The sequence below is a fragment of the Urocitellus parryii genome, chromosome 8, assembly GCF_045843805.1.
Source record: "Urocitellus parryii isolate mUroPar1 chromosome 8, mUroPar1.hap1, whole genome shotgun sequence".
Taxonomy (NCBI): Eukaryota; Metazoa; Chordata; class Mammalia; order Rodentia; family Sciuridae; genus Urocitellus; species Urocitellus parryii.
Genome location: NC_135538.1, coordinates 60,557,249 through 60,570,034, shown reverse-complemented (window position 1 = coordinate 60,570,034; position 12,786 = coordinate 60,557,249). Strand labels below are relative to the sequence as shown.

Below are 12,786 nucleotides of genomic sequence, written 5' to 3'. Positions count from 1 at the left end.
AAAGGCAATATGTCAATCAATGGAAGGGTAACTGATGTGATACAGCAATCTGTATACGGGGTAAAATTGGGAGTTCATAACCCACTTAAATCAAACTGCAAAATATGATGTATTAAGAACTATGTAATGTTTTGAACGACCAACAATAAAAAAAAATTATAACATGGATGGGTGATTTTTAGAACACACTGCTGAACAAAATTCATTTACATTAAAGATGTACAAATGTTAACTAATATAGGAAGTATCCAAATACATTTAACTAGAATTTTATAAGACTACTCGATGTAAGCATTGTTATATACAGTTTCTGATTTACTTGCCTTCCCCAGTTAGTTTTTTGAAACTGAAGACTGAGTCCTATTTGCCTTTTGTATATACAATTTCTAACACAGTAACTAGTCAAAGGATATATATTAAAAGCTATTGATAGAATAAGAGAATACAAAGTAGGTTTTTACATGTATGTTTACCATTATGTTGGTAAACACATATAAGATATTGAAGAACATCTAAGTATTAAAGCAGGAAAAGGAGGAATAAAAGTAGAAATAGAAACATGATAAGAATCAAGAAAGGACATTCTAGGGAAGAGCTATGTATAAAATGCTATTTAATCAGAGAAGGAAAATAACTGAAAAATCTGCTTATTATGGCAATTGGTCAATCAGATATTAAAGATCCTTGAGGAAGTAGTCTTAGAAAAGAAACTGGTGACAAGAAAGAAAATGTAGAATACCTTTTCTACAAGTCTAATGTTTAAGAAAAGGAGAGAACAGTATTTTGAGAGACATCATGATTTAAAAATGGATTTTGGTAAGCAAAAATGAGAGTCAATAGAGAGGGCAAAAATAAATGGCAAAGTTCTCATGGATTTGAAACCACTAAAATATTGTCCAGTGTTGCAATGTTAAGTTCCCTAGGCTCTCTGAGGACAGATGTAGGGAGGTGTAGTAAAATCTGAGGTACAGACATTTTAGTTTAATATAGATATAGATATTTTCCACTTCTACCTGATCATTCCATGTGAAATCAGGGTAGATGCTGAGTGTCACTCGGAGGACAGTCCGTGTGATAGGCTGAATGGATGCTTCCATCATAACAGAAGGAATCTGATGAACACATTGTTTGACCTTCAGTCCAATATTCACATGATGCAAAATGTGACCTGAAAGAAAAATATCACATAGAAGAAATGTGTCCAGACAGAAAAAAAGCAATATAATCTGACTTGTAAATGGGATTTCAGAGTAGGTGATTTTATTGCTTGTTTTATGATTTGCTATGTAGAATAGCTGACATTCTTGACCTGGCATGTTTGAATATTTTGTAATAGTTAACTCGAATTAGCAATTCATAGCTCTGGAAATCAGTATCAAGGATCCTTTAAGTATTAATAGGGTTCTGAGCCTTGATATTGTGCTTAAACTACTATAAATGGAACTACTTTTTGAGTTAGTTTAGAACACATACAGAAATATTTAACATTTTATGTACACAGCCACTGGTTTATTCAGAGTCTACTTTAGAACTCTAATATCACGAGAAATGCTTCAGGAATTAAATACAACTCATCCACCCAGGCCCACTTCTAGAAAACATAAAATAATCAGGTTCTGGAATATAGACATGTATGGGAATACCAAGGGTACAGGCTGTTAAAAAACAAATGTGACTGATTTGAGCAATTAAGTGAAAATAGATTATATTTTAAAGCATCAAGTGTGCAATATGTGTACAGTCAACTTACTTTGTTAATAATCCCTCTTTCTTTCTGCCCTTTTTTCTACTCTATCTTAGAGTACAAATGTAATAACTATCTCAGCCTCTCTAAACATCTTTGGCTCTTTTTTTTTTTTTGGTACCAGGGCTTGAACTCAGGGGCACTTGACCATTGACCCACATACCCAATCCTATTTTGTAGTTTTATTTAGATACAGGGTCTCACTAAGTTGCTTAGTGCCTTGCTTTTGCTGAGGCTGGCTTTGAACTCGCAGTCCTCCTGTCTCAGCCTCCCCAGCCGTTGGGATTACTAGGGTGCGCCACTGAGCTCAGTTTCATCTTTAGAATCCTTGCCAGCAGTAATCCTCCTTCTTATTTGTCTTCAGAATGATTCTTTTCATGTGTAATGTTTATCCTTTGCAGAAGTAAATACTGTCTAATCAATGCATTATACATTTATTCAATAAATGTTAGGCTTTGTGGAAATGTATGTTTAGGAATAACTTTTCAATATTACACAAAATGCTGGACACTGAATACTATGTATGCACTGATAACAACTGGGTTTAAAGGCATATTTGTATAATTAAGCTTGTTTAGAAACTCTGGAGAATGTAGAGCTTATTGTTCAATTAAATTTTTACTGTAATACTGCTGATATATATAACAAAATCTTTGAAATTAGTTCAATATTAAGAAACAAAATGAGAATAAATATCACTGAATGATTCTTATCATTAATGGGTAGGATCTACATTTAAAATACTTAAAATTTTGCTAATATAAACTATTTTAATTGCTAATTCTTTTGGAAGGGGTAGTGGGGGTTGAACCCAGTGCCGGCAGCTAAGCCACTAAACGATATCCCTAGCCCATTTAAATTTTTTTTTTTTTAATTTTGAGACAGGGTCTTGCTAAGTTGCTGAAGCTGACCTGAAACTTGTGATCCTCCTATCTCAGCCTCTGGAACTGCTGGGATCATAAGCATGTGTGACCACATCCAGCCTTAATTGCTAATTCTGCTAAATAACTTCATAAAATTTGGAGTGATTTTTGCTCTTTTGCATAAATAAAGAGATTTTATATGTAGGTTCAAAATTTATATTGAGTTATATGCATTCATGAATGTCAAAATTAACAATGTAAACTATAATGTACAAAAAAAGAAATAAAAAATAAGAAAAATAAATTTATGTTGAATAATATGAAAATTCACAATACTTTTATATCTAGTAAAATATTTTATTTTCACAGAAAAATTCATTTAAGCAATTTTTCCCCCTTCTTACCTATTTCATCTTTCCTCATATCTTTCAGCTTATCTACAGTAAGATTTTTTTCTTCTAATCTTGTTAGAATGTGTGGTGGTAACACTGAAAATTGTCTCAAAGGGCTAGCCCAACCCCAAAGCCTCTTGTCGATGACTTTACTAAGATTCAGGAGCCTGTAGGTCATGGTAGGCCAACGTTTCCTCAGAGCAATTTCAAAAAGGGCACGAACGATTCTAGCTGCATTCTGAAGAATAAAATGGGGAGATTGGGTTGTTAGGTCCAATGTGTTTTCAAATTTGTCAGTAAATTTATTATTCAAACTCAGCCTTCTAGAATGAATTAATAAAATCGGCAAAGCAGCAGGATATAAAATCAATACCCATAAATCAAATGCATTTCTCTACATCAGTGATGAATCCTCTGAAAGAGAAATCAGGAAAACTACCCCATTCACAATAGCCTAAAAAAAAACCAAACAAACAAACAAAAAAAACCTTGGGAAATGAACTTAACAATAAAGGTGAAAGACCTCTACAATGGAAATTACAGAATACTAAAGAAAGAAATTGGTGGAGACCTTAGAAGATGGAAAGATCTCCCATGTTCTTAGATAGGCAAAATAAATATTGTCAAAATGGCCCCACTACCCAAAAGCACTACACAGATTCAATGTGATTCCAATTAAAATCCCAATGTCATTCCTTATAGAAATATTAAAAGCAATCATAAAATTCATTTGGAAAAATAAAGAGACCCAGAATAGCAAAAGCAATCCTTAGCAAGAAGAGTGAAGCAGGAGGCATCACAATACCAGACCTTAAACTATACTACAAAGCTATAGTAACAAAAACGGTTTGTATTGGCACCAATAGACATGTAGATCAATGGTACAGAATAGAAGACAGAGAGATAAACCCACATAAATACAGTTATCTCATACTAGAAAAAGGAACCAAAAACATACACTGGAGAAAAGATAGCCTCTTCAACAAATGGTGCTAGGAGAACTGCAAATCCATATGCAGCAAAATGAAATTAAGACCCTATCTCTCACCATGCACAAAACTCAAATCAAAATGGATCAAAGATCTAGGAATTAGATCAGATACCCTGAGCCTGACAGAGGAAAAAGAAAAAGTAGGCCCAAATCTTCATCACATCAGATTAGGCTCCAACTTCCTTAAAAGACTCCTAAAGCACAAGAAATAAAATCAAGAATTAATAACCAGGATGGATTCAAACTAAAAAGCTTCTTCTCAGCAAAATTAATGAGGTGAAGAGAGAGCCTACATTTTGGGAGCAAATTTTTGCCATACACATGTTGGAAGAGAATTAATTTCCAGAATATATAAAGAACTCAAAAAACACTTAAAAAATCCCAATCAATAAATGGGCTAAGGGCTGAATAGACACTTATCAGAAGAAGATATACAATCGATCAATGAATATATGAAAAAATGTTCAACATCTTTAATAGAGAAATGCAAATCAAAACTACTCTAAGATTTCATCTCACTCCAGTCAGAAGGGCAGTTATCAAGAATACAAACAACAAGAAGTGTTGGTGTGGATGAAGAGAAAAAGGCACACTCATACATTGCTGGTGGGACTGCATAACTGTGCAACCAGTCTGGAAAGCAGTACGGAGATTTGGAATGGAACCATCATTTGACCCAGCTATCCCCACTCTTGGGTCTTTACCCAAAAGACTTAAAATCCACATAATATAGTAATGCAGCCACATCAATGTTTATAGCAGCTCAATTCACAATAACTAAACTGTGGAAGCAACCTAGATGCCCTTCAGTAGATGAATGGATAAAGAAACTGTGGTATATATACACAATGGAATATTACTCAGCAGTAAGAGAATAAGATTATGGCATTTGCAGAAAAATGGATGGAGTTCGAGAATATCATGCTAAGCAAAGTAAGCCAATCCCCCCAAAACAAAGGCCGAATGTCTTCTTTGATAAGTGGATGCTGATCCATAATGGGGGAGGTCATGGGAAAAATGGAGGTATTCTGATTGGGCAAAGAGGAGAGAGGGAAGGGGAGGGGATATGGAGGCAGAAGGAAAGATGGTGGGATGTGATGGACATTATTACCCTAGGTACATAAATGACTGCACATATGATGTGACATTGCATCGTGTACAATCAAAGAGAAATGAAAAGTTATGCTGCAATTGTGTACAGTGAATCAAAATGCATTCTTCTGTCCTGTATACCTAATTAAAATAAATAAATAAAATTTTAAAACCCAACAACACTATTCATTACATTTAAATAAAAATAAGAATTTTAAAACAAAAAAATTAAGAACATACTTTTTCTATATTAAATCTTTGAATAAAATTACAAATATAATAGAATAATTACATGAGATAACATAATTATATAAGATTAAAGTTTAATTCTCAACTTAATAAAGGTATTTCTAAATAAAAATAATAAAAATGTATACTTTAAAGGTTAGGAATTTTTGTTTTAAATATATGCTTGGAATCAGGAATGGTGGCACACACCTACAATCCCAGCAACTCCAGAGGTTGAGGAGGAGAATCATAAGTTCAAGGTCAGTTTCAGCAACGTAGCAAGACCTTGTCTTAAAGGAAAAAATAAAGCCAGGTGTGCTTGTGTGGGAGGCTGAGGAAGGAGGATTGCATGTTCAAAGCCATTCTCAGCAATTTAGCTAGGCTCTGAGCAATTTAGTAAGACCCTGTTTCAAAATAAAAAATTAGAAAGGGTTAGAGATGTGGTTCAGTGATTTAGGGCCCCTGGTTTCAATCCCTAGTACTAAAATAAATAATTAAAAGAAAAAAGTAAAAAAGGACTGAGGATATATTTCAGTGGTAGAGAGCCTCTCAGTTCAGTCTGTAGTATTACCAAAAACAAAACAAAACAAAACAAAAAAAGAAAAGAAAATGAAAGACAAAGAAGACAAAAAATAACTTATTTTACTTCACATGATGGTTTACATAAATGAAGAATTTTTTTACCATAGCAGTTTTTAAAAGTTATAAATTAAATGAGCTGTAGGTTTAGGGAACAATTTTCTTTCAGTATTCAATATTTAAAATCAGAGACCTATCATACTGGAATATATATATTAGGCCTTATATAAGATAGATATGTTACTAAGCCAAACCAACCACTAACTTTCACCCCCAGTCCTGATTTACAAGCACAGGTTACATAAAAGATGTACAAATCAATATCTTTAATTCTAAGGAGAAACAGTAGTTCATAGAATTTCTCAAAGTAATGTATTCACAGAATAACAGAATTAATTCCTTGGTCTCTAGAGATAAACAAAGAAGAGAAAATGGGGAGTAAGATTCTTACCTGTGCAACATATGCAGAATCTGATATAAGGGAGAAACTATCCATCTCTCCTCGGCTGATGTAAGTTTGAAGTAAGATGTTTATTTTCCCATAACTATTTTCTACACCTCCAGGAGCTGAGAGTTCACAAAAATTGTTTAATAGAGCATCTAACTCCTCTATTTCTTCTTCTCTGACCTAGAAGAGTCAATATTTTTATAGTAATATTTGGTCTAATTTATTGAAAAACCACATTGCATGTTTTTAAGGTTGCCTTTTAGTATAATGTAATATTTTACTCTTGTACAGCTAAAACCCAGTAATTTTCCCATAGGTAAATTATAAAATATAATATGAAATTATGTTGAGGCAGGTACAATTATATTTTATTGTTTATCACCAATATTAAAGTTGCCATTGACACATAAAAAATTAAGTCATCTGACCTCACCATCCTTCAAGTGATGAGGTTTCATTTTTTATTTGACCAGAGTAAAACCTCTGCCCAAACTGATTAGGGCAAACTTGATTATCTTCAAATGCATTCATTACAGTCATATATTTTTATATGGTATAATGCATTCATAGCTTAAAGTTGTGAAGTACTGTTTCAAAGTATTAAAGTTTTCACTGTTTACAACATTAAATTATAATATGGGTACAGAAATATTCATCTCTGTATTAATTTGAATCATGCATTTACTTAACATTTTCTTCAGTGAACTATATTGCAAATAAACCAAAACATATACAATATATTTTTTGATAAATTCATTAATACAAAATCTATTTAAATTTCTTGATTTGGGATACAAAGCAAAGCATGATGTTAGGTATGCTATGATATTATTATCGAGAACACTGAGTTTTCTTGTACAATAGAAAACACTGCTGATACTCCAAATATGCCATATGCCTTTTTTATATTGTATCAGGAATAACAATTAATTTCAAACTTTCATAAATGAATAAATGTGTCTATGTTGTACATATCTGACTGAAACTTCAAGTAATCTTACCTTGACCTGATCAAATTCTTCGGCTTTGGAGACTATCGCAAATATGTCACCTTCTGTTTTGTGAGCATCGAAGAGTTCATTAAAGGTCTACCAAAGTAAGTGTCACATTTAATTAAAATAGAAGATCAAAAGATATTATCAAATTTATGAAAGATTAAAAAACACTCCTAAACGTAGTTAGAAAGCCATTAGAACCAAAAAAAGATCAGTAAAATCATCTAATGAAATCTATACTAAATGTCTAAAAATGTTCAACATAACATTCTGGTCTTGACCTCAGTATAGGCATATGGAAATCTGTGCCATTTACTAATTATAAGCTCACATATATCATATAGAATTCAGAGGGAAATAACTAGACAACATGCAATTCACAGAGTCTCAAAATATGAATAGCGAGAATACACAGAAAAATCAGTTAAAGGCCATACGGAAAAGACAAAGGTACTACAGGGCTAGAGTTGCTGAAAAAGAACTGCAAAAAACAAAGTGTTAAGGTGTAATTTGGCAGCAGTCTACTAGCAAGAGGACAAATGAGAAAGGCTGTCTCATAGAGACAATGAGAGATGAGAGTAGGTGATATAAGGAGTGAAGGACTAGGTCTGGGATTGAGGAACCACCAAATCACAGCTCCAAGATAATATATGAAGAGGTCTTGCAGAAATCTAGTGTCATACACATATAGGTTATTCTGAAAAAATGAGGAAAACCCAGTAAGCACATAAAGGTGTTTCTCTGAAACCTGTTTTATATGTAAGCAAATATTAAATCTACAAACCCGAGATTTCATATAAACTGAGTTTTTCTTTTTGATGATTTCTATTCTCCTATTTTAAAAACAACTTTATGTATAAAAGGCAAAAATGAGTTTAAGAAAAAACTCAAAACACACTGACTATCTATTGAAAAAAGTATAAAAATTCAACTTAATCTATCTCAATCTCTTCAAATTTAAGTATTCTCCCAACGGGTTATCATTGAATTGACATGTACTGATATATGTACATGAAAACACATGTATATGCTTTTTAAAAGTAAAAATATTAAAGTATCACATCATCTTAAACAGGAAGTTGTTAAAAAGCAACAAATTCTCTTATAATTGTATGGTCAAAATTGGCCTTAAAAGTTCCTTAAATTAATCATCTAGTACAAACAGGCTGACTTGGCAATTTTAGTAGTTTCTTAAACTCTTCTTTAATGTTTCTTACAAACATACAATTAAGTTTTCAACTTTTTATTCAAGGAAATCATTAAGCTATCGACTCCAGCTTAAAATCATTCTGGCATTCACTCCATAAGACTCACCCATAGGCTTCAACTATTTCAGGTGTATATAGTGTTTAGGATATGTTCATGAAACAGGATGGCAGGAGAGCACCATTGCTATCTAAAGTCATTTTTTTTCCTTGTCATTACTGAAAGTATATTGCTGAATTCATATAAACTAAATGTATTTGCTCATAAGTTGCTTTTGTTATTTGGCATTATTAATATATTTTGAAGTCTAGAAAGTATTTGTAAAAACAAACATTTTTGCATTTGTTCCTCTCAGAATATTACCTCAATGGTATTGTATTTAATATAATAGTGGCTGGCAGTTCTACCCAAATCTGTTGAGGAAAAATAACCAGTTCTCTCTTCAAAACGAATCATCTGAGCTTTGTCTAGTTTTCGTCCAACTTCAATGACTAACTGTTCTCGATGCTTTCTTAATGTTGGGTCAATCTACAAGAAAGAAATATAAACACTTGAATTCTAAAAAAAACTCTCACCTGCAAACAAATACCCATTTATGGAAGTTAATTTTTTTTCTTCATGTTTTAATTAGACTTTTAAAAACTTAATTTTGAACTGCTACTTTGAAGCATAAAATTATATGTATCAGTGGTGTAAAGTGATGTTTCAATACAAAAATATATTGTGCAATATTTAAAACAGATTAAATACAACTGTCTTTCCAACATTTATCATTTATTTATGGTAAAAACTTAGTACTCATTGATCAGTCTCTCCCCATCCCTCTCTCCAGCCCCTGGTAACCACCATTCTACTTTCAACCTCTGTAAGATCAACTTTTTGAGATTCTACACATGAATGCAATCAGGTGGTACCTGTTCTTTTGTACTTAGCTTATTTCACTTAACGATATCCAGTTCCATCCCTGTTACTGCAAAGACAATATATTAGTCTTTTTTTTATAGCTGAATAATGCACCATTTGTGTATAGGTATTAGATTTATCTTTATCCATTCATAAGCTGATGAACGCTTAGGCTGCTTCCATTTCTTTGTAAATATGGATAGTGCTGCAATGAACACAGGAGTACAGATGTTCTTCAACATACTGATTTTATTTCCTTTGGGTATATACCCAGTATTGAAGCTGCTGATCAGAGATTTTTCAATTATAATTTCTGAAGTACATTCTATACATTTAAGAAACAACTATTTGGGGTAAAAATGGGAGTTCATAACCCACTTGATTCTAATGTATGAAATATGATATGTCAAGAGCTTTGTAATGTTGTGAACAACCAATAATATATATATATATATATATATATCTCACAAAAAAAATTAAAAAATAAAAAAAAATAAAGAAAGAAAGTTTAAAATTCGTTAAAATTATCAATCCGCATAGTCTTTTGGATAATAAAATTATCAATCTGTACAGTCTCTTTAGATACCAATACTATTCTTCCTTGGTCTTATAATCTTTAAGGTTATAGACACAGGGAATCAGGTATAAGGAAAAAAAAAAAACATCATCTTCTCCTTCCCACACTTAAATAGGCACTTTAAATTACCAAACCATACTCCTATTTTATCAGTCATTTGGAGATATGATGGCAAGAGTGCTTTCCCCTGTCAAAGATAAAATACACAAAAATAAATGCATGGTTATCCCCTTAAAAATACAATTCTATTGTTTTAGTAATTTTCACAACTGTTGGTGGAAAAATCCATTTTGTCTATAATAATAATAGAAACAAAGAATAAAATGAAGTTGACAGTGAACTTTTATATAGTTTTAAAACTATTTTAATTTTTTTCTAAGTATAAATTAATATTTAATACAAAATACTAACAAATATTCTTGTTGCTATGTATATACATGCACAACCATACTGTACAAGTGTACAACCATACACATCTAAGTCTTGAAGATTAATCTCTTGTTATGAGCAATTATGTAAAATATGACCTTTAATGGGGTTGTTGGAGAAGTAGTAAAACTCCTTAGAAATCTAATGAGTTAATACTTCTGCCATTTGTTTTAACTTAGATCTTTATGGCAGCTTAAAGAGTTTTAAAAATCAGAAAAATGAGGCAAAAGGAAACTAACTGCAGATAAGTAACATAGCATCAAGAGTATTATCAGCAAATATTTGCTATAAGTGATACTATATATATCAGGTCCAAACTACTTGATTTGTGTTTGTCTATAAGAATTCTATAGATACAAATTTACAGAGCAACAAAATCAAAACATATAAGTTAAAGAAAAAGTTAAGATGCAGAACTGTAAAGGCAGTAAAACTATGAATCCTGGAATGAAACAAAATTCCCTTTTTTAAATACCAGAAAACTATTTTAAAGTTTTCATTATACTGCAAAAAAATTTTTGATATTAAAAATCAATTAATATGCTTATCTTATTCCAAGGGATATTTAGCCCATGAAAATACATATACTTGTTTATTTTTAGTCCTTCAGAAAATTTTCACTGTACCCTTGACTATTCTCACAATGATCATATTTGTGATGAGAACATTTAGAGACACATTATTTAAAAAGTGCAAGGTCTTTTGGGATTGCTGGGTCACAGCAGCACAATTTACAATAGAATATTCACAATAATATTCACAATATTACACAATATGTAACCAGTTCAGGTACCCATCAACATATGAACAAATGGGGAAAATATGGTATATGTACAAAATGGAGTTTTATTCAGACATAAAGAAGAATGAAATTATGGCATTTGCTGGCAAATGGATGGAACTGGAGAACATCATGCTAAGTGAAATAAGCGAGACTCAAAAAGTCATGGCCTTAAAAAAAAAAAAAGTCATGGCCTTATGTTTTATCTCATATGTGGAAGCAATAGATAACTAAGGAACTAAAAAAATAGGGAAAGGGGGCGGGCAATGTCCCATGAAAATAGAAAGGAGATCAGTGGAGTAGATAAAGGGTACAGAGGGAAGGGAGAAGGGATGGAAAAGGGAGGAACTGAGTGAAGAAACTGACCAAATTATGCTATGCACATGTATGAATAACCCACAGTGAATCCAACCTTCATGTGTGTCTATAGAGTACCAGTTAAAAATTAATAAAAATAAAAATGTATAAAATCAGATTATAATGCAGTTATATTTTATAACAGAACAAATCGCTTATAAAATAAGACATCCATTTGAAGATCAGCACATATTTTAACTGAGAAGCAGAAAAGTAGTGGAATTCTATGTAAAGAAGACCCAAGTATGAAAACCTAAGATTTTCAGATTACCAGCTTCAGAACTAGTTGCTACTACTATTCTTAATTTTTTCCCCCTAAGTCTTAAGTTTCAACTCTTCCATGGCAAAATCTACTGCACAAGAAAAGGAAAAATGAAAGAAAAACCCCAAAAGTTTGGCAATTGCTTTGATAACAAATGCACATATATTTATATATATGCATTTACCAATACACACACACACAATGCATATGTATGTGTATTTATCAATACAATATTTGTGTATATGTGTATTGGTAAATAGAGAAAAACTGTAATTTTGAGTTAGACTCAACCTCTTTAATAATTTTGACTTAACAGAAGTAAATATCATATGAAGATGGTGAAATAATGTTTTTTTTTACATTACAACTGAATTTTATCTGTAATTAGGAAGCACTTACAGTATATAAAGCAGAGTTCTAAAGAAAAGACAAGATCTGTAAGCCACATGGACCACACAACTATAAAGCTCATAGGAAGACCTGCTATCACATGTATCTAATTTTCTGTCTATGCATACACATTGAATCATGAAACTGACTTCAAACTTTAAACTGTTAAGACAATAATGCATTAATGCTATCTTTTAATTTCACTATAGGGCATAGAAGGGACATGACAGGAGGAGTAGATTGTATATAACAAGCCTATTTTTAAAAATGGTCTATATGTTTCCTTATATCTGGTTATTTCTAAAACTAAATGTATCAGAGTAAAAAAATCATGGTGAAATATTAACATCTAACAGAAATATACCTGAAAAATAGAATGATACAAATATCAACATTATTAATGGGAAAAGAGATTTAAATAAAGCAAAATAATTACAAGGAACCAATTTAATTTTCTTTAGTGTATTTTAAAAAACGATTAAGGCTCTTTACTTTTCTTCTAGGTCCATAACTCTTTTCAGATGAGGCAACAGTAGCAAATATTTATCC

General features: G+C 31.7%; 1 protein-coding gene across 2 annotated transcripts in view; it reads right to left on the bottom strand.

Moving 5' to 3' along the window:
* Ascc3 (activating signal cointegrator 1 complex subunit 3) overlaps nucleotides 1–12,786 on the bottom strand; it is a 348,955-nt gene that overhangs the window by 140,619 nt on the left and 195,550 nt on the right. For both annotated transcript variants that reach the window (XM_077801715.1, XM_077801716.1), the window contains exons 18-22: nucleotides 8,902–9,066; nucleotides 7,339–7,425; nucleotides 6,341–6,517; nucleotides 3,012–3,237; nucleotides 1,014–1,168 (exon numbers count right to left, since the gene is read on the bottom strand). In XM_077801715.1, the coding sequence (XP_077657841.1) occupies nucleotides 1,014–1,168; nucleotides 3,012–3,237; nucleotides 6,341–6,517; nucleotides 7,339–7,425; nucleotides 8,902–9,066 (810 nt within the window). The remainder of the gene's footprint in view (nucleotides 1–1,013; nucleotides 1,169–3,011; nucleotides 3,238–6,340; nucleotides 6,518–7,338; nucleotides 7,426–8,901; nucleotides 9,067–12,786) is intronic.